Source organism: Delphinus delphis, unplaced genomic scaffold (genome assembly GCF_949987515.2).
Source record: "Delphinus delphis unplaced genomic scaffold, mDelDel1.2 scaffold_478, whole genome shotgun sequence".
NCBI lineage: Eukaryota > Metazoa > Chordata > Mammalia > Artiodactyla > Delphinidae > Delphinus > Delphinus delphis.
The window spans coordinates 40,071-67,828 of NW_027193099.1; the positions used below are offsets into that span (position 1 = coordinate 40,071).

The following is a 27,758-nucleotide window of genomic DNA, read 5'->3' on the forward strand; positions in this document are numbered from 1 at the left end:
TAATTACCTTAAATGTAAATGGACTAAATGCTACCACCAAAAGACACAGATTGGCTGAATAGATACAAAAACGAGACCCATATATATGCTGTCTACAAGAGACCCACTTCAGACCTAGTGACACATACAGACTGAAAGTAAGAGGATGGAAAAAGATATTCCATGCAAATGGAAACCAAAAGAAAGCTGGAGTAGCAATTCTCATATCAGCCAAAGTAGACTTTAAAATAAAGACGATTAGAACAGACAAAGAAGGACACTACATAGTGATCAAGGGATTTATCCAAAAAGAAGATATAACAATTGAAATATTTATGCACCCAATATCAGAGTACCTCAATACATAAGGCAAATACGAACAGCCATAAAAGGGGAAATCGACAGTAACACATTCATAGTAGGGTACTTTAACACCCCACTTTCACCCATGGACAGATCATCCAAAACGAAAATCAATAAGGAAACACAAGCTTTAATGACACAACAGACCAGATGGACTTAATTGATAACAATAGGACATTCCATCCAACAACAACAGAATACACATTTTTCTCAAGTGTTCATGGAACATTCTCCAGGATAGATCATATCTTGGGTCATAAATCAAGCCTTGGTAAATTTAAGAAAATTGAAATTATATCAAGTATCTTTTCAGACCACAATACTATGAGACTAGATATCAATTACAGGAAAAGATCTGTAAAAAATACACACACATGGAGGCTAAACAATACACTACCTAATAACGAAGTGATCACTGAAGAAATCAAAGAGGAAATCAAAAAATACCTAGAAACAAATGACAATGGAGATATGACGACCCAAAACAAATGGGATGCAGCAGAAGCAGTTCTAACAGGGAAGTTTATAGCAACACAATCCTACCTTAAGAAACAGAAAACATCTCGAATAAACTACCTAACCTTGCACCTAAAGCAATTAGAGAAAGAAGAACAAAAAAATCCCAAAGTTAGCAGAAAGAAAGAAATGATAAAGATCAGATCAGAAAAAAATGAAAAAGAAATGAAGGAACCAATAGCAAAGATCAATAAAACTAAAAGCTGGTTCCTTGAGAAGAAAAACAAAACTGATAAACCATTAGCCAGATTGATCAAGAAAAAAAGGGAGAAGACACAGATCAATAGAGTTAGAAATGAAAAAGGAGAAGTAACAACTGACACTGCAGAAATAAAAGAGATCATGAGACATTACTACAAGCAACTCTATGCCAATAAAATGGACAATCTGGAAGAAATGGACAAATTCTTAGAAATGCACAAACTGCCAAGACTGAATCAGGAAGAAATAGAAAATATGAACACACCAATCACAAGCACTGAAATTGAAACTGTGATTAAAAATCTTCCAATAAACAAAAGCCCAGGACCAGATGGCTTCACAGGCGAATTGTATCAAACATTTGGAGAAGAGCTAACACCTACCCTTCTCAAACTCTTCCAAAATATAGCAGAGGAAGGATCACTTGAAAACTCATTCTACGAGGACACCATCACCTTAATACCAAAACCAGACAACAATGTCACAAAGAAAGAAAACTAAAGGCCAATAACACTGATGAACATAGATGAAAAATTCTCAACAAAATACTAGCAAGCAATGCAACAGCACATTAAAAGGATCATACACCATGATCAAGTGGGGTTTATTCCAGGAATGCAAGGATTCTTCAATATATGAAAACCAATCAACGTGATACACCATATTAACAAATTGAAGGAGAAAAACCATATGATCATCACAATAGATGCAGAGAAAGCTTTTGACAATATTCAACACCCATTTATGATAGAAATCTGGCAGAAAGTAGGCATAGAGGGAAATTTCCTCAACATAATAAAGGCCATATATGACAAGCCCACAGCCAACATCATCCTCAATGGTGAAAAACTGAAAGCATTTCCACTAAGATCAGGAACAAGACAAGTTTGCCCACTCTCACCACTCTTATTCAACATAGTTTTGGAAGTTTTAGCCACAGCAATCAGAGAAGAAAAGGAAATAAAAGGAATCCAAATTGGAAAAGAAGAAGTAAAGCTGTCACTGTTTGCAGGTGACATGATACTATACATAGAGAATCCTAAAGATGCTACCAGAAAACTTCTAGAGCTAATCAATGAATTTGGTAAAGTAGCAGGATACAAAATTAATGCACCAACATCACTGGCATTCCTATATAGTAATGGTGAAAAATCTGAAAGTGAAATCAAGAAAACAGTCCCATTTACCATTGCAACAAAAAGAATAAAATATCTAGGAATAAACCTACCTAAGGAGACAAAAGACCTGTATGCAGAAAATTATAAGACAGTGATGAAAGAAATTAAAGATGATACAAATAGATGGAGAGATATACCATGTTCTTAGATTGGAAGAATCAACATTGTGAAAATGACTCTACTACCCAAAGCAATCTACAGATTCAATACAATTCCTATCAAACTACCACTGGCATTTTTCACAGAACTAGAACAAAAAATTTCACAATTTGTATGGAAACACAAAAGAGCCAGAATAACCAAAGCAATCTTGAGAACCAAAAACGGAGCTTGAGGAATAAGGCTCCCTGATTTCAGACTATACTACAAAGCTACAGTAATCAAGATAGTATGGTACCAGCACAAAAACAGAAGCATGGATCAATGGAACAGGATAGAAAGCCCAGAGATAAACCCATGCACATATGATCACCTTATCTTTGACAAAGGAGGCAGGAATGTACAGTGGGGAAAGGACAGCCTCTTCCATAAGTGGTGCTGGGAAAACTGGACAGGTACATGTAAAAGTATGAGATTAGATCACTCCCTAACAGCATACAAAAACATAAGCTCAAAGTGGATTAAAGACCTAAATGTAAGGCCAGAAACTACCAAACTCTTAGAGGAAAACATAGGCAGAACACTCTATGACATAAATCACAGCAAGATCCTTTTTGACCCACCTCCTAGAGAATTGGAATTAAAAGCAAAAAAATACAAATGGGACCTAATGAAAATTCAAAGCTTTGGCACAGAAAAGGAAATCATAAACAAGATCAAAAGCCAACCCTCAGAATGCGAGAAAATATTTTCAAATGAAGCAACTGACAAAGGATTAATCTCCAAAATTTATAAGCAGCTCATGCAGCTCAATAACATAAAAGCAAACAACCCAATCCAAAGATGGGCAGAAGACCTAAATAGACATTTCTCCAAAGAAGATATACAGACTGCCAACAAACACATGAAAGAATACTCAACATCATTAATCATTAGAGAAATGCAAATCAAAACTACAATGAGATATCATCTCACACCAGTCAGAATGGCCATCATCAAAAAATCTAGAAACAATAAATGCTGGAGAGGGTGTGGAGAAAAGGGAACCCTCTTGCAATGTTGTTGGGAATGTAAATTGATATAGCCACTATGGAGAACAGTATGGAGTTTCCTTAAAAAACTACAAATGGAACTATCATATGCCCCAGCAATCCCCCTACTGGGCATATACAGTGAAAAAACCATAATTCAAAAAGAGTCATGTAGCAAAATGTTCATTGCAGCTCTATTTACAATAGCCCAGAGATGGAAACAACCTAAGTGTCCATCATCGGATGAATGGATAAAGAAGATGTGGCACATATATACAATGGAATATTACTCAGCCATAAAAAGAAACGAATTTGAGCTATTTGTAATGAGGTGGATAGACCTACAGTCTGTCATACAGAATGAATTAAGTCAGAAAGAGAGAGACAAATACCGTATGCTAACACATATGTATGGAATTTAAGGAAGAAAATGTCATGAAGAACCTAGTGGTAAGAGAGGAACAAAGACACAGACTTACTAGAGAATGGACTTGAGGATATGGGGAGGGGGAGGTGTAAGGTGTGAGAAAGTGAGAGAGAGGCATGGACATATATACACTACCAAACCTAAGTTAGATAGCTAGTGGGAAGCAGCCGCATAGCACAGGGAGATCAGCTCTGTGCTTTGTGACCGCCTGTAGGGGTGGCATAAGGAGGGTGGGTGGGAGGGAGATGTAGGAGTGAAGAGACATGGGAACATATGTATATGTATAACTGATTCACTTTGTTATAAAGCAGAAAGGAACACAACATTGTAAGGCAATTATACTCCAATAAAGATGTTAAAAAAACTATCAAAAATTAAATACAAAGGAAAAGTATTAAAAGCAGCAAGGGAAAGGGAATAAATAATATACAAGGGAATCCCCATAGGTTAGCAGCTGATTTCTAAGCAGAAACGCTGCAAGCCAGAAGGGACTGGCAGGACATATTTAAAGTGATGAAAGGGAAAAACCTACAACCAATATTACTCTACCCAGCAGTGATTCTATTCAGATTTGACGGAGAAATTAAAACTTTTACAGAGAAGAAAACATGAGAGAATTCAGCACCACCAAACCACCTTTACAACAACTGCTAAAGGAACTTCTCTAGGCAGGAAAAACAAGAGAAGGATAAGACCTACAATAAAAAACCCAAAACAATTAAGAAAATGGTAACAGGAACACACATATCGATAATTACCTTAAATGTAAATGGACTAAATGCTCCCACAAAAAGACACAGATTGGCTGAATAGATACAAAAACAAGACCCGTATATATGCTGTCTACAAGATACCCACTTCATACTGAAGGAAACATACAGACTGAAAGTGAGGGGATGGAAAAACATATTCCATACAAGTGGAAATCAAAAGAAATCTGGAGTAGCAATTCTCATATCAGACAAAATAGACTTTAAAACTAAGACTATTACAAGAGACAAAGAAGGACACTATATAATGATCAAGGGATCAATCCAAGAAGAAGATATATCAATTGTAAATATTTATGAACCCAACATAGGAGCACCTCAAAACATAAGGCAAATACTAACAGCCATAAAAGGGGAAATCGACAGTACCACAATCATAGTAGGAGACTTTAATACCCCACTTTCACCAACGGACAGATCATCCAAAAGGAAAATAAATAAAGAAACACAAGCTTTAAATGATACATTAAACAAGATGGACTCTATTGATATTTAAAGGACATTCCATGCAAAAACAACAGAATACACTTTCTTCTCAAGTGCTCATGGAACATTCTTCAGGATAGGTCATATCTTGGGTCACAAATCAAGCCTTGGTAAATTTAGCAATATTGAAACTGTATAAACTATCTTTTCCAACCACAACGCTATGAGACTAGATATCAATTACAGGAAAAAAACTGTAAAAATGCAAGCACATGGAAGCTAAATAAAACACTACTAAATAACCAAGAGATAACTGAAGAAATAAAAGAGAAAATTAAAAAATACCTAGAAACAAATGACAATGAAAATACGATGACCCAAAACCTATAGGGTGCAGCAAAAGCAGTTCTGAGGGGGAAGTTTATAGCAATACAAGCCCACCTTCAGAAGCAGGAAACATCTCAAATAAACAACCTAACCTTGCACCTCAAGCAATTAGAGAAAGAAGAACAAAAAAAACCCCAAAGTTAGCAAAAGGAAAGAAATCATAAAAATCAAATCAGAAATAAATGAAAAAGAAATGAAGAAAATGATAGCAAAGATCAATAAAACTAAAAACTTGTTGTTTGAGATGATAAACAAAATTGATAAACTATTAGCCAGACACATCAAGAAAAAAGGGAGAAAACTCAAATCAGTAGAATTACAAATGAAAAAACAGAAGTAACAACAGACACTGTAGAAATACAAATGATCATGAGAGATTACTACAAGCAACTATATGCCAATAAAATGGACAACCTGGAAGAATCAGACAACTTCTTAGAAAGGCACAACCTGCCGAGACTGAACCAGGAAGAAATAGAAAATATGAATACACCAATCACAAGCACTGAAATTGAAACTGTGATTAAAAATCTTCCAAAACAAAAGCCCAGGACCAGATGGCTTCACAGGCGAATTCTATCAAACATGAAGAGAACAGCTAACACCTATCCTTCTCAAACTCTTCCAAAATATGGCAGAGGTTGGAACACTCCCAAACTCATTGTACGAGGCCACCATCACCTTGATACCAAAACCAGACAAAGACGTCAAAAAGAAAGAAAACTACAGGCCAATATCACTGATGAACATAGATGAAAAAATCCTCAACAAAATACTAGCAAACAGAATCCAACAGCACAATAAAAGGATCATGCACCGTGATCAAGTCGGGTTTATTCCAGGAATGCAAGGATTCTTCAATATACGCAAATCAATCAACGTGATACACCATATTAACAAACTGAAGAAGAAAAACAATATGATCTTCTAAATTGATACAGAGAAAGCTTTTGCTAAAATTGAACACCCATTTATGATAAAAACCCTGCAGAAAGTAGGCATAGAGGGAACTTTCCTCAACATAATAAAGGCCATATATGACAAACCCACAGTCAACATCATCCTCAATGGTGAAAAACTGAAACCATTTCCACTAAGATCAGGAACAAGACAAGGTTGCCCACTCTCACCACTATTATTCAACATTGTTTTGGAAGTTTTAGCCACAGCAATCAGAGAAGAAAAAGAAACAAAAGGAATCCTAATCGGAAAAAAAGAAGTAAAGCTGTCACTGTTTGCAGATGACATGATACTCTTCATAGAGAATCCTAAAGATGCTACCAGAAAACTACTAGAGCTAATCAATGAATTTGGTAAAGTAGCAGGATACCAAATTAATACACAGAAATCCCTGGCATTCCTATACACTAATGATGAAAAATCTGGAAGTGAAATTAAGAAAACACTCTCCCAATACAGGATAAATCCAAGCAGAAATACGCCAAGACACATATTAATCAAACTGTCAAAAATTAAATACAAAGAAAGCATATTAAAAGCAGCAAGGGAAAAACAACAAATAACACACAAGGGAATTCCCATAAGGTTAACAGCTGATCTCTCAGCAGAAACCCTACAAGCCAGAAGGGAGTGGCAGGACATACTGAAAGTGATGAAGGAGAAAAACCTGCAGCCAAGACTACTCTACCCAGCAAGGATCTCATTCAGATTTGATGGAGAAATTAAAACCTTTACAGACAAGCAAAAGCTGAGAGAGTTCAGCACCACCAAACCAGCTTTACAACAAATACTAAAGGAACTTCTCTAGAGAAGAAACACAAGAGAATGAACAGACCTATAATAAGGAACCCAAAACAATTTAGAAAATGGGAATAGGAACATACATATCGATAATTACCTTAAATGTAAATGGACTAAATGCTCCCACCAAAAGACACAGACTGGCTGAATGGATACAAAAACAAGACCCTTACATATGCTGTCTACAAGAGACCCACTTCAGACCTAGAGACACATACAGACTGAAAGTAAGGGGATGGAAAAAGATATTCCATGCAAATGGAAACCAAAAGAAAGCTGGAGTAGCAACTCTCATATCAGAAAAAATAGACTTTAAAATAAGGACTATTAGAATAGACAAAGAAGGACACTACATAATGATCAAGGGATCGATCCAAGAAGAAGATATAACAATTGTAAATATTTATGCACCCAACATAGGAGCACCTCAATACATAAGGCAAATACTAACAGCCATAAAAGGGGAAATCGACAGTAACACATTCATAGTAGGGGACTTTAACACCCCACTTTCACCCATGGACAGATCATCCAAAATGAAAATAAATAAGGAAACACAAGCTTTAAATGATACATTAAACAAGATGGACTTAATTGATATTTATAGGACACTCCATCCAAAAACAACAGAATACACATTTTTCTCAAGTGCTCATGGAACATTCTCCAGGATAGATCATATCTTGTGTCACAAATCAAGCCTTGGTAAAGTTAAGAAAATTGAAGTTGTATCAAGTAACTTTTCTGACCACAACGCCATGAGACTAGATATCAATTACAGGAAAAGATCTGTAAAAAATACAAACACATGGAGGCTAAACAATACACTACTAAATAATGAAGTGATCATTGAAGAAATCAAAGAGGAAATAAAAAAATACCTAGAAACAAATGACAATGGAGACACAACGACCCAAAACCTATGGGATGCAGCAAAAGCAGTTCTAAGGGGGAAGTTTATAGCAATACAAGCCCACCTTAAGAAGCAGGAAACATCTCAAATAAACAACCTAACCTTGCACCTCAAGCAATTAGAGAAAGAAGAACAAAAAAACCCAAAAGCTAGCAGAAGGAAAGAAATTATAAAAATCAGATCAGAAATAAATGAAAAAGAATGAAGGAAACAATAGCAAAGATCAATAAAACTAAAAGCTGGTTCTTTGAGAAGATAAACACAATAGATAAACCACTCGTCAGACTCATCAAGAAAAAAAGAGAGAAGACTCAAATCAATAGAATTAGAAACGAAAATGGAGAAGTAACAACAGACATTGCAGAAATAAAAAAGATCATGAGAGATTACTACAAGCAACTCTATGCCAATAAAATGGACAATCTGGAAGAAATGGACAAATTCTTAGAAATGCACAACCTGCCAAAACTGAATCAGGAAGAAATAGAAAATATGAACAGACCAATCACAAGCACGGAAATTGAAACTGTGATTAAAAATATTCCAACAAAAAAGACCGCAGGACCAGATGGCTTCACAGGCGAATTCTATCAAACATGAAGAGAACAGCTAACACCTATCCTTCTCAAACTCTTCCAAAATATAGCAGAGGGAGGAACACTCCCAAATTCCTTCTACGAGGCCATCTTCACCTTGATACCAAAACCAGACAAGGATGTCACAAAGAAAGAAAACTACAGGCCAATATCACTGATGAACATAGATGCAAAAATCCTCAACAAAATACTAGCAAACAGAATCCAACAGCACATTAAAAGGAACATACAACATGATCAAGTCGGGTTTATTCCAGGAATGCAAGGATTCTTCAATATACACAAATCTATCAATGTGATACACCATATTAACAAATTGAAGGAGAAAAACCATATGATCATCTCAATAGATGCAGAGAAAGCTTTTGACAAAATTCAACACCCATTTATGATAAAAACCCTCCAGAAAGTAGGCATAGAGGGAACTTTCCTCAACATAATAAAAGCCATATATGACAAGCCCACAGCCAACATTATCCTCAATGGTGAAAAACTGAAAGCATTTCCACTAAGATCAGGAACAAGACAAGTTTGCCCACTCTCACCACTATTATTCAACATAGTTTTGGAAGTTTTAGCCACAGCAATCAGAGAAGAAAAGGAAATAAAAGGAATCCAAATTGGAAAAGAAGAAGTAAAGCTGTCACTGTTTGCAGATGACATGATACTATACATAGAGAATCCTAAAGATGCTACCAGAAAACTACTAGAGCTAATCAATGAATTTGGTAAAGTACCAGGTTATAAAACTAATGCACAGAAATCTCTGGCATTCCTATATACTAATGATGAAAAATCTGAAAGTGAAATCAAGAAAACAGTCCCATTTACCATTGCAACAAAAAGAATAAAATATCTAGGAATAAACCTACCTAAGGAGACAAAAGACCTGTATGCAGAAAATTATAAGACACTGATGAAACAAATTAAAGATGATACAAATAGATGGAGAGATATACCATGTTCTTGGATTGGAAGAATCAACATTGTGAAAATGACTCTCCTACCCAAAGCAATCTATAGATTCAATGCAATCCTATCAAACTACCACTGGCATTTTTCACAGAACTAGAACAAAAAATTTCACAATTTGTATGGATACACAAAAGACCCCGAATTGCCAAAGCAATCTTGAGAACGATAAAAGGAGATGGAGGAATCAGGCTCCCTGACTTCAGACTATACTACAAAGCTACAGTAATCAAGACAGTATGGTACTGGCACAAGAACAGAAAGAGAGATCAATGGAACAGGATAGAAAGTCCAGAGATAAACCCACTCACATATGGTCACCTTATCTTTGATAAAGTTGGCAGGAATGTACAGTGAAGAAAGGACAGCCTCTTCAGTAAGTGGTGCTGGGAAAACTGGACAGATACATGTAAAAGTATGAGATTAGATCACTCCCTAACACCATACACAAAAATAAGCTCAAAATGGATTAAAGACCTAAATGTAAGGCCAGAAACTACCAAACTCTTAGAGGAAAACATAGGCAGAACACTCTATGACATGAATCACAGCAAGATCCTTTCTGACCCACCTCCTAGAGTAATGGAAATAAAAACAAAAATAAACAAATGAGACCTAATGAAACTTCAAAGCTTTTGCACAACAAAGGAAACCATAAGCAAGACCAAAAGACAACCCTCAGAATGGGAGAAAACATTTGCAAATGAAGCAACTGACAAAGGATTAATCTCCAGAATTTACAAGCAGCTCATGCAGCTCAATAAGAAAAAAACAAACAACCCAATCCAAAAATGGGCAGAAGACCTAAATAGACATTTCTCCAAAGAAGATATACAGATTTCCAACAAACACATGAAAGAATGCTCAACATCATTAATCATTAGAAAAATGCAAATCAAAACTACAATGAGATATCATCTCACACCAGTCAGAATGGCCATCATCAAAAAATCTAGAAACAGTAAATGCTGGAGAGGGTGTGGAGAAAAGGGAACACTCTTGCACTGCTGGTGGGAATGTGAATTCGTTCAGCCACTATGAAGAACAGTATGGAGGTTCCTTAAAAACTACAAATAGAACTACTATATGACCCAGAAATCCCACTACTGGGCATATACCCTGAGAAAACCAAAATCCATAAAGAGTCATGTAGCAAAATGTTCATTGCAGCTCTATTTACAATAGCCCAGAGATGGAAACAACCTAAGTGCCCATCATCGGATGAATGGATAAAGAAGATGTGGCACATATATACAATGGAATATTACTCAGCCATAAAAAGAAACAAAATTGAGCTATTTGTAATGAGGTGGATAGACCTAGAGTCTGTCATACAGAGTGAAGTAAGTCAGAAAGAGAAAGACAAATACCATATGCTAACACATATATATGGAATTTAAGAAGAAAAAAAAATTTTCATGAAGAACCCAGGGGTAAGACAGGGATAAAGACACAGACCTACTGGAGAACGGACTTGAGGATATGGGGAGGGGGAAGGGTGAGCTGTGACAGGGCAAGAGAGAGTCATGGACATATACACACTAACAAACGAAAGGTAGATAGCTCGTGGGAAGCAGCCGCATGGCACAGGGAGATCAGCTCAGTGCTTTGTGACCGCCTGGAGGGGTGGGATAGGGAGGGTGGGAGGGAGGGAGACGCAAGAGGGAAGAGATATGGGAACATATGTATATGTATAACTGACTCACTTTGTTATAAAGCAGAAACTAACATACCATCATAAAGCAATTATACCCCAATAAAGATGTTAAAAAAAAAAAAGAAAATACTCCCATTTACCATTGCAACAAAAAGAATAACATATGTAGGAAAAACCTACCTAAGGAGACAAAACACCTGTATACAGAAAATTATGACACTGATGAAAGAAATTAAAGATGATACAAATATATAGATGGAGTGATATACCATATTCTTGAGATGGAAGTGTCAACATTGTGAAAATGACTATAGTCCCAAAGCAATCTACAGATTCAATGCGATCCCCATCAAACTACCACTAGCATTTTTCACAGAACTAGAACAAAATTTCACAATTTGAATGGAAACACAAAAGACCACGAATAACGAAAGCAATCTTGAGAACGAGAAACGGAGCTGGAGGAATCAGGCTCCCTGCCTTCTGAGTATACTACAAAGCTACAGTAATGAAGACAGTATGGTACCGACACAGAAACAGAAATATATATCAATGAAACAGGATACAAAACCCAGAGATAAACCCACGCACATATGGTCACCTTATTTTTGATGAAGGTGGCAAGAATATACAGTGGAGAAAAGACAGCCTCTTCAATAAGTGGTACTGGGAAAACTGGACAGCTACATGTAGAAGAATAAAATTAGAGCACTCCTTAGCACCATACACAAAAATAAACTCAAAATGGATTAAAGGCCTGAATGTAAGGCCAGACACTATCAAACTCTTAGAGGAAAACATCGGCAGAACACTCTGTGACATAAATCACAGCAAGATCCTTTTTGACCCACCTCCTACAGAAATCGAAAATATAAAAATAAACAAATGGGACCTAGTGAAACTTCAAAGCTTTTGCACAGCTTTGCAAGACTCAAGAGGGATGAGATATGGGAATATATGTATATGTATACCTGATTCACTTTGTTATAAAGCAGAAGCTAACACACCATTGTAAAGCAATTATACTCCAATAAAATGTTTTGAAAAATAAATAAAATAAAACCAACATCCTTGAAAAAAAAAGAAAATAAACAAACTTTTAAACTATTTAAACTTAAAAGCTTTTGCACAGCAATGGAAACCATAAACAAAATGAAAAGACAATCTAATAAATGGGAGAAAATATTTGCAAATGATATGACCAATAAATAATTAATATCCAAAATATCAATATATAAACAGTTCATGCAACTCAATATAAAAATCAAACAAACAACCTAATTTAAAAATGGGCAGAAACCTGAATAAACATTTTTCCAAAGAGGACATATAGATGACCAGCTGGCACATGAAAAGATGCTCGACATCAGTAATCATCAGCGAAATGCAAATCAAAATTAATGATACAGCACCTTACCTCTCAAAATGGCTATTATCAAAAAGAACACAATAACAAATGTTGGTGAGGATGTAGAGAAAAGGGAACCCTCATACAGCGTTGGTGGGAATGTAAATTGGTGTACCCACTATGGAAAACATTCTGGATATTCCTTAGAAATTTAAAAATAGAACTACCATATGATTCAGAAATTCCACTCTTGGGTATGTATTCAAAGACAATGAAAACACTAATTTGAAAAGATACATGCACCCAAATGTCCATAGCAGCATTATTTACAATAGCTAAGACATGGAAGCCACCAAAGTGTCTATCAACAGATGAATGTATTAAGAAGATGTGGTGTATATATATACAATGGAATAATAACCAGAAGAAAGAATGAAATTTTACCATTTGCAAAAATATGGGTAGACGTAGAGGGTATTATGCTTAGTGAAATAAGTCAGGCAGAGAGAGACACTGTGTGATATCATTTATATGTAGAATCTAAAAAATAAAAGAAACTAGTAAAAATAACAAAAAAGAAATAGACTCACAGGTATAGAGAACAAACTAGTGGTTACCAGTGGGAAGAGGGAATGGGGAGGGGCAATATAGGGATAGGGGATTAAGAGGTAGAAACAGTTATGTGTAAAATAAGCTACAAAGATATATTGTACAATACAGGGAATACAGCCAATATTTTATAATAACTATAAATGGAATATAATTTTTTAAAGTTAGACTTTAATAGGCATTTCTCCAAAGAAGATATGCAAATCGTTGGTAAGCATATGAAAAGGTACTCAATATCATTATTCATTAGGGAAATGCAAATCAAAACCACAATTTGATACCACTTAATACCTACTAGGATGGCTATAATAAGAAAAAACAAGCAAGCATTGGCAAGGATGTGGAGAATTTGGGACACTCACACATTGCTGTTGGGCATGTAAAATGGTGCAGGTGCTGTGTAAGACAGTGTGGTGGTTATTCAGAAAGTTAAGCCACGTGCCCAAACAATTCTGCTCTTAGGTATATATACTCAAGAATAAAAAGACAGACACAAACATTTATTTGTATGTCAATTATCATTGCAGGATTATTCACAATATTCAAAAGGTGGAAACAAGAAAAGTATCCATCAACAGATGACTGGATAAACAAATTGTGGCACATACATTCAATGGAATATGTATATATATGTATATATATATATATATATATATATATATATATATATATATATATATACATACTCAACCACAAAAAGGAATGAGGTTCAGGTACATGCTACAACATGGTTTAACTTTGGAATATAACTTTTAAAAATTGTGAATCACTCTATTGTACACCTCTGACTTACATAATATTGTACATCAACTATGCTTCAATTAAAAATGGTTAAAATGGTAAATTTTGTGTCATGTGTATTTTACCACAATAAAAATACTGTTTTAAACCTTCAGTGGCACCAATAAGAGAATGCACCATCTAAAAAATAATAATATTTTTATATTGATTACATGTTGCAATCATAATATTTTGGATATATTCGGCTAAATAAAATGTGTTATTAAATTTTTTTAAATAAAAGAAAATAAATTAAATTAAATTCACATGGAAAGGCACAGGCCCTAGAATAGCTAAAACCACATGATTGGGAAAGTGATGTACAGATACCTATCAAAACTGAAAATAAAAACGCTTTTCAACCCATAAATCCTACATTTGGAAACTTATCATATAAAAGTACCACTAAAAAATATATATATTCATATGTATATGAATGTTTATTGCTGTGCTGTTTATAGTGGTAAGGTTTGTAAATAACCTACCAATTGAGAATTGAATCAATTGTATAGTATCCTTACTGTAGACCATTATGAAAATATTTAAACATAATTTTTTAGGATGGGGAGGAAGGAGTCATATCCATAGCACAAGAAGAGATGTCAGCCTTTAATAGAAACAGGGACATGTCATCTATTATAAAAGGAAGGCATATGGGTAAAGATGTCAGTAAGTTGGTAGCTTTGGTGGATGAAGGCAATGGACTTTCCATCTAACTGTGAATATTTTCTAAGCGACAGGTGAATCACAGTCATGAGTTTGCTGTGAGAAAGGGGAAGAGATGAAATAGTGGAGGTTTGAGGTAGGAGAAGAATTTTGGCAATAGGAAAGAAACAGTAGGGTAGCATATTAACCTTACTGGGCAATGTTATCTTCCCATCTGAGATTTTGAGTTCTTGAATATAAATGAGACCAATCAGTAGGGATGTGTACACTTTTTCAGGCACAATACTAATGTTTGAGAAATTGTGAGTTGTTTATGCTATAAATGTGTGCATGCACCTGTTTGTATCTATTTATATCTTTACCTATATTTCTCTTACACATTAAAATCAATGTATGAGCACCAACTAAAATCATCTCAAGGACCACCATGCATTTCAAATGGAGAAACATTGCCTTAGAAAAGCTCCTACCATGCACAAATATCATCTCCTCTTTGAAGTATTGTCAGACACCCAGAGACATGGTTAAGAACTCCCTCTTCTATGTCTCAACAGCATCTTGCATTTAACCTTATTCAGCTCCATAAAGACATGGACTGTGTCTTTAAAATATGCATTCCCATGACCTTACAGGATGGGGAACCTGGAACATAGTGGAGCCCCACTGACTGAGTGATGGGACAGACCCAAGTGCTCATCAAGGTTTTGAAAACTGAATTCTAAAAACTTAGCCTCCTCTATAACATCCACCAAACACCTATCTGCCTCCACCTGAGAGACTGGTGGGCAGCATTTGTCCTTAGGAAAAATTGTTCCCGAGATCATTGTGGACATGAAATCCTTTGCTGAAGGGATCAGAGAGATATGATTCTCACCAGGAATACAACAGTCATGTAATCTACCTAAACTCTAAATGTAGGAAGGCTTCATTCAGTGTTATGTCTTAAAGCCCTTGTTTCTTCCCTTATTCTACACTTTGCCCCTGGGTGATCTTTCCTAGTTTGATGGTTTTAAATGCAATCTCTAGCCCATACATCTCCATATTCACAGGCCCCAAAGCTTACTTGACCCTGCTGTTTGAATTAATAATAAGCCACTTAAAATATGACATGGTCAAAATAGAACTCTTGATTTCCTCCAAGCAAACCTGTTCCTTTCCCAATCTTCACGATCCTTGTAAATCATCCCTATGTACCAAATTGCTTAAGCCAAAACCTTAAAATTTACTCTGAATTTTTCCCAAATTTTCTTGTTCCTCCACATATAATTTATCACCAAATCTTAATTCTTCCTAATACATGTTGAGAATCTAACAAATTTCCTCCTTCTCATACCATAATTCAAGTCCAAGCCATCATTATCACTAACTGGCATTATTCCAATAGCCAATAGTCTCTCTGGACCTACTTTTGCTCCTTCCTACTATCCATTCACCAGAGAGCATCCAAAATAATCTCTTAAAAACATTTTATGTACCTACTACCCAAAGCCAACTATAGATTCAATACAATCCGCATCAAGATACCAATGACATTCTTCACAGAAATAGTAAAAGCAAACCAAAAATTTATATGGAACTTCAAAAGAGTCTGAATAAACAAAGCAATCATAAAGAAAAAGAAGAAAGCTGGACGTATCATACTTCCTGATTTCAAACTTTATTACAAAGCTGTAGTAATAAAAACAGTATGACACTGGCATAAAAGTAGACACATGGACCAGTGGAACACAGTACAGAACCCAGAATTAAAGCCCCACATATATGGTCAACTAATATTTGACAATGGCACCAAGAACACCCAATAGAGAAAGAATAGCCTCTTCAACAAATGGTGTTGTGAAAACTGGGTAAACATATGCAGAACAATAAAATTCAACCCTTATATTATATCGCTCACAAAAGTTAACTCAAAATGGATTAAATACTTAAACATAAGACCTGGTACCATAAAACTCCTTGAAGAAAATTCAGGGAAGAAGTTCCTTGGCTTTGGTTTTGGCAATAATTTTTTGGATATGGCACCAAATCAAACAACAAAAGCAGAAATAAACAAATGGGACTACACCAAATTTAAAAGACTCTGTACAGCAAAAGAAACAATTTAAAAAATTAAAAGACAACATACAGAATGTGAGAAAATTTTTGCAAACCATGTATCAGATAAGGGGTTGATATCCAAAGTATATAAAGAACTCATATAGCTCGTAACAGTAACAATGAAAAACCCAGTCCAATTTTTAAAAATGGGCAGAGGAACTAAATAGACATTTTCCCAAAGAAGACACCAAATACCCAAGAGGCACATGAAAAAATGCTCAATATCACTAATCATCAGGGAAATGCAAATCAAAACCACAATGATATATTACTTTACACTTGTTAAAATGGCTATCCTGAAGCATACAGGTGATAACAAGTATTGGTGAGAATGGGGAGAAAAGGGAACACTTGTACACTGTTGGTGGGAATGTAAATTAGTTCAACAACTATGAAAAACAATAAGGAGTTTCCTCAAAAAATTAAGAATAGTACTGCTAAATAAATCCAGCTGTTCCACTTCTGGATATTTATCTAAAGAATATGAAAACCCTAATTCAAAAAGATATATGCACTCCTATGCTCATCTCAGTATTATTTACAATAGGCAAGAAATGGGAATACCATAAGAGTCCATAAATGGATGAATGGTTAAACATGTGAGATACACACACACACACACACACACACACACACACACACACACAGAAACTTAGGTACACACACACTGGAATACTACTATTCAGCCATAAAAAGGAATGAAATCCTACCATTTGCCATAACATAGGTGGACCTGGAGGATATTATGCTAAGTGAAGTAAGTCAGATAGAGAAAGACAAATACCATATAATTTCACTCATATGTGGAATCTAAAAAAATGAAGAAAACCAATGAAAAAACAAAATAAAACTAAAACAAACTCATAGATACAGAGAACAACGTAGTGGTTACCAGAGGAGAAGGGGGTTGGGGGTTGGGCAAAATGGGTGAAGGGGGTCAACTGTACAGGCCAACTTAATAACAATAATCAGGTCTTGTTATTTGACTCTGAATAAAAATACTATTGTTTAAAAAATAAATCAGGTGATCATTACAATTTTAGATATAAAGGAATGCATATTATTAAAAAATTGGGGTATAGTTACCTCAATGTTGTATCTATACATCACTATCCAGGAATGAGATATTTTCCTTTTAATTTTTTAAATTGAAGTACAGTTGACATACAATATTATATTAGTTTCAGTTGTACAACATAGTGATTCAACATTTATATACATTATAAATTGAGCACCACAATAATTCTAGTTACCATCTGTCACCACACAAAATTATTACAATATTATTGACTATAATCCCCATGCTGTACATTACATCCCTGTAACTTACTTATTTTATAACTGGAAGTTTGTATCTCTTAATCCCTTTCACCTATTTCACTCAATCCCCTATCCCCTTCCCCTCTGGTGAACACCAGTTTGTCAGGAATGAGATTTTACACATGTGATTATATTATTCCTTTGAGTACTAACACTTTTTTTAATGCTATGTATTTTCTGGGTTAATAATTCTGTAATATATATTTATTTGTTTTCATAAGCAGAAGTTAACTTTTCTTGATAGAGCTAGGTCTTTAAAAATTATAATATGCAGTGAAAATTTTGAGGACAATTAGTACACTGAGGATTTCTTGTCCTTGCACTGAGTGCTCTAACACAGCTATAGTATTTACGTTCTAATTTCAGTTTTCAATAGTGTTTCTATCTCTTTCCCTTTGAGTGTCTACCAACTATCACTTCTTGCTGCTGTCTTCTAGCTAAATTCTAGCATCTCCCATTTTCTTAACTTTCTGCCTTTAATGTCCATTGGCCTTTAACGTCTACTGGGAAAACAAATGACAACTCTTATTTGAAAAGCAGTTTTAAAAAAAAGCTAAATATGAGTGAAGAAAAAAACGCAAAATGAAAAAAATGAAAAAAAAACACTACAATGCCTACAGATAAGAATATAGAGTAATAGGAACTCTCATACACTACTAGTGGAAGTGTAAATTGGTGTAAAAATTTCAAAAACTCTCTGGAAAAAGCTATGTAAACTGAAATCACACACACTTATAATACAGGAATTCCATGAATAGATTTATTTCTAACGTAAACGAAACTGTGAGCAGAAAGACAGGTACAAGAAGGTCCATAGCAGCATTTTTGGTAAGAACTCTAAACTGGAAAAAAGGTAATGTCCACCAGCAGTTGACAGGATAAGTTGTACTACATTCATTCAATGTTAAAGTATATAATAATGAAAATGAGCAAATACTGCTATATACAACAAAGATAATTAACAAGACATAGTGGATTTTTATTGGAAAAAAGAGAGCTACAAATGAGTACATATTGTATAATTCCATTGATATTGTACAAAACTCAGAAACCAGCAAAACTAATCTGTGATGCTAGAAGTCAGAATAGGGGCTTCCTCTTGGGACAAATATGAGGGGAGAGATGGGATGGGTGCCATAGTAGGTTCTGAGATGCTGGTAATGTTCTGTTTCCTGACTGGCATGATGGTCATAAGGTGTGTTAAATCTGTCGTAATTTATCAAGTCTACATTCACGATTTGTGTACTTTGTCTATGTTATCTCAGTAAAAGCACTCAAAGTTAAAATATTTTATTAAAATTATGCTGAAGATAAACAGTTGTATGGAAAGATATTCACAGGTTTTTAAAATGCAAAAAGAAGGTCAGAAACTATCAAAAGAAGTTCAGAATGGAGAGTATGATCCCATCTTTTTACTTTCATACTTAGGGTGGAAAACATGTCATATGTCACAGCCACAGGCACAGCTCCTTCGTTTTTCATTTAGCAATAACTAGAACAGTTTGGACACTGGTAAAGTAGAAATGGCTGAGACCAGAAGTGTAGTTCAATGTGGCTATGGAACAGATTTCATGGAAGGATGTACAGGGGGGATAAAGATGAAGATGGAGAGCCAGGTAAGGACCAATTTGCGAAGAATTTGAATGCTGTAGAATGGGATCAGCATGTCATTTCAGAGGTAAGATATTGTCATTCAATGCTATTTTTATCTATTAGATGCAGGGGTAGTAGAAAATTCAACTTACAAAAAAATGTGAACTGGATTTCAGGGGGAAATTGCATTTGTTTTCTTTAATGACTGCAGAATTTAAAATCCTCTCTGAATCTGCCCTTGGGAAGCACCTGTCTAGACAAGGAGCATGGAGTGCTTCCGGCAAAGAGGAAAGACCAGGGTGAGGGATCCCATCAGGTCTGATCTCAATTACTCCTTTGTAGCAGCTCAAAAGATGCTGCTGCTTTCCACAAGATTCTCCTAAGATATGATCAGCACAGAAACTGAACATTTCTACCTGTAGAACATGCACATTCACTTGTATAAAAATTGATCTTTTTACTCCAGTTTGGCCAAATCCATGGTCCTGAACTGCCTGCTTCCCTACTTTAAGAAAGCATCTGGAATGTAGAAAATGTCAGAGGTTAAGTGTCTGGACCCTCATGTGAAGGCAATGCCCTCTGAGGGAATTCTAGGGCACAGGATAACTGAATGTAACAGTATTCATTACCATCAAGAATTTAAGGAAGGATTTCAATTGTGGAGAAAAATGTAAATTTTTCTCCTTCTCAATATTCCACTGCATACCCTGATGGTTGAGAGCTAGGATTTAGCCCAATTACTTTGGTAGCACTCCCAGAAAATAAAGCAGCTGACTCCTCTTCCTTGCTGAAGCGTTTGAATTATGCCTCCCCAAACACAAGACCAACTACTTAAATAATCAGGTCCTATTCTGGTGGTGTTGTTCTCACCTTATGGAGCCCCAACCAGTCCTCACATACTGCTAAATGAAGAAACAGGAAATCCAATCATTCCTGTCATCACTTTCATCCGCATCTCCCTCCCAACCTAGTGCACTTTGGCTCTAGCCACCCTGGGTGTCCAGCTGTTATGCAAACTTATTTTGTACTTTCAAACCTCTGAGCCTTTTCTGATGCTGATCCCTCAGCCTAGAATGCCCTTATAAATCCTTCCCATCCTATTCATCACTTAGAGCTCAATTCTTCCTTGAGGCATGTGCCCCCAATCCAAGACACCCCAGACTAAGCTGTAATTCATTGCTTGTTCCTTCTGTGTTTGTACCATATGTTAACTGTCCCTCCATCAGAGCATATATTTTCAACTACTTTAATTAAGAGTATCTTAAATAAACAGGGCTAATCATTTGTGAAGGACAGCTGGTATTGAGAGAAAGTACTTATGCTTGAGATTCTGACAGACCTGGATTCAAATCCTGGTCTCTTCCACTTGTTGCCTGACTTTGGACAGGTAAATTCACCTCTATGACTCAATTTCCTCATCTGTAAAATGAGGACCATTAAGAGTAGTACCTCATAGCTAAGATTAAGTGATTTAATATGAGATAAGTGAAAATACCAGAAATAGTGTCCGGTACATAATAAGTGCTCCATTATTATTACCATTGTTTGAACCTACCCCAAAATGTAAGCTCTACACAGAAAGGGATAATCATTGTTTGTCCTCTGGTGTACCTCTAGTACCCAATACTGTGCCTAGCATGTGACACATACTCAAGAAACATATGTTGAATGAGTGGATGAATTAATGAATCCGTGAAATAATTCTCATCTTTAGCATCCTCCTCCTCTCCAAATCCTCTACTGCCTATTAGCTTTATACCCCACAGAAAACCTTTGTGTTGCATCACTGAACATTCCCCAACCCTTACCCTCTTTGCTTTACCTTTGTTTGTTACCCCCTTTCATGAATTCTTTTCTCTGACAAGTTTGACTCTAGCAACAACCACTTCAACTAGCCTCTCGGGCCAGGCAGAAGTAGGGGGCCGGAGTCGGGTACTGGGAGCGGGGCGTGGCCACCACGTCGCAGAACGCAACTGCGCCTGCGTAGGCTGCGGCAAAGCCTAGCTCTCTGAGGGTTGCGTTTATTGCTGGCTGGTGTTTGTGTAGGAGGATCGCTCCTCTCACCAGCTCTCACTTCTGATCCGCGCAGCTCCTGGGTTTCTGGCTTCAGCTTTGTGCTGAGGCGCCGACACACCTACCATCCTCTCTCCGACGAATCGCTGACCTCCCCATTCCTGTTCCTGTCTCCTGGAACCATGTCTCTGGTAAGCCAGAATGCGTGCCACCGCAACGCAGAGACCACTGTAGATTACAGCGACTTCCATGGTGAGATGCAGGCTACTAATGCCTCCGGGTCCCCCACCTCCATGCTAGTTCCTGATGCTCCCCAGGGTCTTCAGGCGCCAATCGATTCTCAGGGCGCTAGCGCTTCCCAGGCTGCGCAGGACCCGAACGACTTCGAGGTGCTGATAGATGAGCAGTCCCGACGTTTGGGGGCGCTCAGGGTCCACGACCCTCTAGAGGACAGGTCGATTGCTTTGGTGAATTTCATGCGAATGAAAAGCCAAATCGAGGGGTCTATTCAGCAGACAGAGATGCTAGAGTTCCTCAGAGAATACTCAGATCAGTTTCCTGAGATCCTCAGACGAGCCTCAGCCCATCTGGACCAGGTCTTTGGGTTGAACCTGAGGGTTCTTGATCCCCAGGCTGACACCTACAAACTAATCAGCAAACGGGGTCTCCAGACCACTGATCGGATAGCAGAATCCCTGGACATGCCAAAGGCAGGTCTCCTGGCCTTGGTCCTAGGCCACATTCTCCTGAATGGTAACCGAGCAAGAGAGGCCTCCATTTGGGATCTGTTGCTAAAGGTTGATGTGTTAGATGAGCCCCAGAGGATCAACATCCCCTTTGGCAGCACAAGGAACCTCCTAACTACTGACTTTTTGCATATGCGGTTCTTGGAGTACTGGCCAGTGTATGGCACTAATCCCCTCGAATTTGAGTTCTTGTGGGGCTCTAGAGCCCACAAGGAAATCACAAAGATGGAAGCCCTGAAGTTTGTGGCAGAGGCCCATGATGAAGAACCCTGGAGCTGGCCAGAAGAATATAATAAAGCCCTGGAAGCTGACAAGGCCAAAGAAAGAAGCCAGGCTGCTGGCTTGGAGTTCTGGTCAGAGGACACTATGAATGATAAGGCAAATGATTTGGTCCAGTTGGCCATTAATGTCACAGAGGAGTTGCTGCCTATACATCAGGATGAGCTGTTGGCTCACACTGGCAAAGAATTTGAGGACGTGTTCCCAAATATCCTCAGTCGAGCTACTCTAATCCTCGATCTGTTCTATGGGTTCTCTCTGATTGAGGTTGATACCAGTGAGCACATTTACCTCCTTGTCCAGCAACCAGAATCAGAAGAAGAGCAAATGATGCTAGAGAGCCTGGGGAGACCCACTCAAGAATATTTGATGCCAATCCTGGGTTTGATCTTCCTGATGGGCAACCGTGTCAAAGAGGCCAGTGTCTGGAATTTGCTTCGGAGATTTGGTGTGGATGTAGGGAGAAAGCATGCCATCACCTGCAAACTTATGAGACAGCGCTACTTGGAATGCAGGCCACTGTCCTATTCTAATCCAGTTGAATATGAGCTTCTGTGGGGTCCTCGAGCTCACCTTGAAACCACCAAAATGAAAGCCTTGGAGTACATGGCCAGGCTCTACAGAAAGCAACCACAGGACTGGCCAGAGCAATATAGGGAGGCTGTTGAAGATGAGGAGGCCAGAGCCAGGTCTGAGGCAACTGCTATGTTCTTCTTTGGCCCCATGTGAAGTCTGGGGGAAGTATGCCACTTCAGTTGGGTGGCATCAATTAAAGGGGCCCTGGGGAAATGGGCACTGGGGCCCCAAATCAGAAGCTGGGCAGGGTTGGGGTGAAAAGTACACATTGTGCTTGCTATTTGTGCTCTATTTCTAATAGTATTTCCTTCCTTTTAATATACCCTTGAATTAGATTCATGATCAGTGTTTATAAATGAAATTGCTCATTTGCCATTCCTGTCTTGTTTCAATATAAAAGTTCATATAGCTGCATAAAGTGTAGTGGTAATATTTACATCTTTCTATGATGTGGAAGAGAATATACAGTTGTTCTTTAACCGTTTGAAATAATCAGTAAAATGGTCTGGTACAGGAGTTAAGTAACAACAGTAATAACATACCCACAACAAACACAAAATCACTCATCTGTTGATGTTCTCCCATCGTGTCTATGGTTTTATTATTTTTTTAATATTGGCATTTACCTGTATTTGCTTTGTGATTCCAGAGTGTAGTGAAAAATAAAAGTATAATGAATTAGGCTCCATGCTTAAGCATTCTTTTATTCAACAGACATGTATTAAGTACCTGCCATGCTCTAAGCACAGTGTTTATGCTGGGAATATAAGGGTGAGGAAGGCCCAGCTGAGCCCCAGAGATTGAGGGGGAGGGGCTGTGGAAGTAAACCAACAATTATTTCTGTGGCAAGTCGTATAATAGGGGTAAGCTCAGAGAGCTATGAGAGTTTACAGGAGTAACTCCCAACTAAACTTTGGGTTCTGGGAGGGGACGGTGAAGGGGCAGGAGTGTCAAGCAAAGGGTGAGTGCGGGAGTGGTCAGGGGTGGTGGCAGGGGAGGATGAGGTGGTATGGAGAGCTGGGACAAGTTAACCTTTAGTGACTTCTATTGTAAGACCTGAGGTTGGGGAGAGGGAGGGAGGGAGGACTAGTCCGTGGGGTCAAGGGCAGTATGTAAAACAGCTTCGCGGGATTTAGTGTAGCTCAGAAAGACAGTGTTGAGTTCAAGAGAAGTGTGGGAGAGATAAACCTGTGGCAGAGATAACAAAGGTCCATATCCTCAGAGAGTGGGTCTTAGGAATCAACAATGGTTCTCCTGAAGCCAGCTGGTCTTGGATCTCGTGTCAGACGGAACAATCCACCCGGAGGAACTCTGAATGGCAACCTCTGCCTGCGCTGTTTATTTCTGCACTCAAGCCGTTAAGGTGAGTGTTAGTATTTTGGTTCTCTTCATTCAGATGCCGGATCTCGCAGCTTCTAACCCTGCTCGGGGCTCTCTCCAAGCCTTCCCTAGAGAACAGGCAGCTAACAATTTCTGTAAGGAAGTCTTGGCTCAGTGGTGGATGTTATACATAAAGTCACCTATAACGCGAGGTGGCGGGGGTAGAAGGGGGCTACCTATCAGTGGTGTAGGTTTTATGCTTCCTCACCTCCTGGCACCCACAAGCTTTCTGCCCTTTCATCCGTTTAATCACTAGGGGTTACCCTCAACTGCCACCTCCTATAAGATGGGAGAGAGGACTTTCCTCACATTTTCGTCAGCCTCAGGAAGAGAACGACATAACCGTCTCGCTGTGGGGAGGGGACAGAAAGACGGGAGATACACCCTTTCGGCCCCCAAGTCCAGCAGCCGTGCAGAAGCCAAATTAGAGGTGCTTGCTTGGGGAAGCCACTGCGCAGGCGCACTCCGAAGTTGCCTGGGAGATATAGGCCCCACTAGTCTCTGAGATCTTCTCTATCTTCGCATTCCGAGGAAAACTGAATGCTAAGGGCGGGATTTCCAGTGACAAGGAAATGAGTAACTGGAGAGAAAGGGGTTTTGGAAAATAGGATGGGGGTGGAGTTGAGAGGCAGGAGAATATCCAACTTGAAATCTGGGACCTTGAAATAGGGTATTGCCTCCATGCTAAACTGAGAGCCTCTCATTCTTCAGCCTCCTTGGACCTTTAATCTGTACATGCTTGTGGGGCAAGGGGGAAAGGGGCAAGCTGATTAAAGTGCCAAGTTTTTCTTGCTCTGATTTTTTTTTGGTGGGGGGGATTAGTAGACTCCTGGATCTTCAGGCACATCAGTTCTTCTGGGGGCACCAGTTGAGAGAAACTTGCCAAGGGGAAGGTGTAGCATATGGACCAACAATAATGTAAAGCTGCCAACTTTTTTAGTACTAAATATGTGCCAAGCACTACGCTGGATGCTTCACTTTCTTTAGCTCCAATCGCTCCACCAGTTCTCCAAAAAGCATTTTAATAGTCCCATTTGACACTATAGGAAACTGAGGCTTAAGTAATGTGCCCAAGGTCACACAGCCAGTCAATGACAGCTGGGATTAGAGTTTAAGTCTGCTTTTGGCTACAATTCACCCTGTTTACAGTGCATAGCATCACAGGCCCCCTTCAGCCTTTGCTGTGTTCTCACTCGAATTTGTTGACTCTCAAAAAATATAAGGAAGGGCTGTATGCCAGGCTGGGAGGGGCAACATGACAGCCCTCCAAAAGAGGATGAAAGTGAGGCTGGAATTTCTCCAGGCTCTTCCTTGTTCCATTACTCGGGCTCCCTGAGAGCTGTGTAGGTGTGAAATGTGCATTTCTGTCCAATCTCCCTGCTCTGTCCTAAGAATCTTCCCCACTTTGCTCTCTTCTGCAAGCTTCCAGCCTTATATGCTGGCTTTTACTCAGGGAGAGTCAAATATCACTATTTCTGTTTTTTGTAATCCTGAAAGAACAATGACCTGACAGAGCTCTTGCCTTGCCCAGGGGAGCTCTTGCTTTGCCCAGCTCAGGATGCAAAAACAGAAGTGGGAACTAGACTCTGTGTCATACATGCCACATGTAATTTCCCAGAAGTAACAAAGGTGAAGCTTGTATACCTATGGTAAGGGAAAGGCTGTAGTTATCTTAGTGGCTACAGCCATTCCTTTGAAGGTCATGCGAGGCCTGGATACTCTCCTTTATTCACGTACCAAATTAGAATTAACATCCCTTAGGAGAAACACTTAGGGGTGGAAATGAGTGTATGGCAAGCAAGACTTACAAAGGATGTTGTATGTATTACTCCGAAGTACAATCTCCATTAAGCCTTTAGAACACCGAACAAAATACCCTTCTTATCTATGTGAATTAGTTTGTAAAATGGTACAGTCTGAGTTCATTTGCAGATTCTTTGGGCTATTGATACCCACCAAGTATTGAAGTTTTGGCCAAGGTGGGGCTTGCCGACTGGGTGTTGGTTAGATATGTATTGTATATGCATCATCCTGTATATGCAATGCTATCCAGAGTCCCCTTTGATCTATGATTAGGATCATTGCTGGAGAAAAAAACATTGAGAATACATTCATGTTCAGTTGCTGAGGCCCAGGAGCGCCCTCTTTTGGAGAGGATGGATGGTTAGAGAAGCCTTTTCCTGCCCTTCTCTTCATCAGTTTCTGTATACTAGTTGTCACAAATAAGCAATACAATCCAAGGAAAAGCTGAGCTGGACTGACAAATGTGGACTTCAAGCCAATTCTCCCAGCCACAGGATTGCTGCCCCTAAACCCTCTGGTACCAACAATCTAGGGCAGCCTGTAAGTACCCTTCAGGTTCAGACAAGGACGCTACAGTCTCCTCCTCCCTTCCTAAGGGTATCTCCATACCGTGAAATTTCTCACTCAACAGGCTTTCTCTTCCCCTTCCATGAATACTCAAAAATGTCTTAAGGAATTGTCTGCAGGCAGGGTTTGAGGCTAGTTGCAAAGAAAGCTGTAAAAGAAATACCAGAGTAGGCCCTCCTCCCTGAGACATTTTTGTTCTAGTCCTTGTACGAACACACTAAGCATAAGGAGGGGACAGTATATCAGAATGGCTATGAACTCTGGATCTGGACAATGCTGGCTCTGTCACTTCCTAACTGTGTGACCTTGGGCAAGTTACTCAACATCTCTTTCTAGACCTCTCAAAGCTGTTTTCAAGAAATTGATAGAAAAGCCCAGGGTCACACATTTATTATTTGATAATGTCAGAACTATAACCCAGGCCAATTGTATCTTAGTCTATTGATATTTCCAACCTACACCACTGCTTTTAAGACTGCTACTTGTCAGCACCTTGGTAGCTGAGTTCAAATGGTTACTGGGTTCTTAGACTTACTAGTGTTTGTTTTCTTTAGTAAATATTTCAGGTAAATATTAGCCCCAGGTAGTTATGAATTACTGAGGTTTAGCTGCATTGGTAATATATTCTTTATATTCTTTGCAGACACCTATCCACAAGACACTTTTTTAGGAGCTCATGTGTGGTCTCTTTAAGTAGTCCTCAGT

At 38.1% G+C, this 27,758-nt stretch overlaps 1 protein-coding gene across 1 annotated transcript; it reads left to right on the forward strand.

Annotated features, from left to right (window-relative positions):
* Positions 1–21,764: 21,764 nt before the first annotated feature.
* Positions 21,765–23,986, forward strand: LOC132419263 (melanoma-associated antigen E2). The gene has a single exon (XM_060003249.1). It carries the CDS (start codon positions 21,885–21,887, stop codon positions 23,454–23,456), a length of 1,572 nt encoding a protein of 523 aa, XP_059859232.1. The 5' UTR covers positions 21,765–21,884; the 3' UTR covers positions 23,457–23,986.
* Positions 23,987–27,758: the final 3,772 nt, after the last annotated feature.

What these genes read in the sequence shown, in the direction of transcription:
- LOC132419263 (XM_060003249.1), top strand. Translation starts at nt 21,885, where the DNA reads ATGTCTCTGGTAAGCCAGAATGCGTGCCACCGCAACGCAGAGACCACT.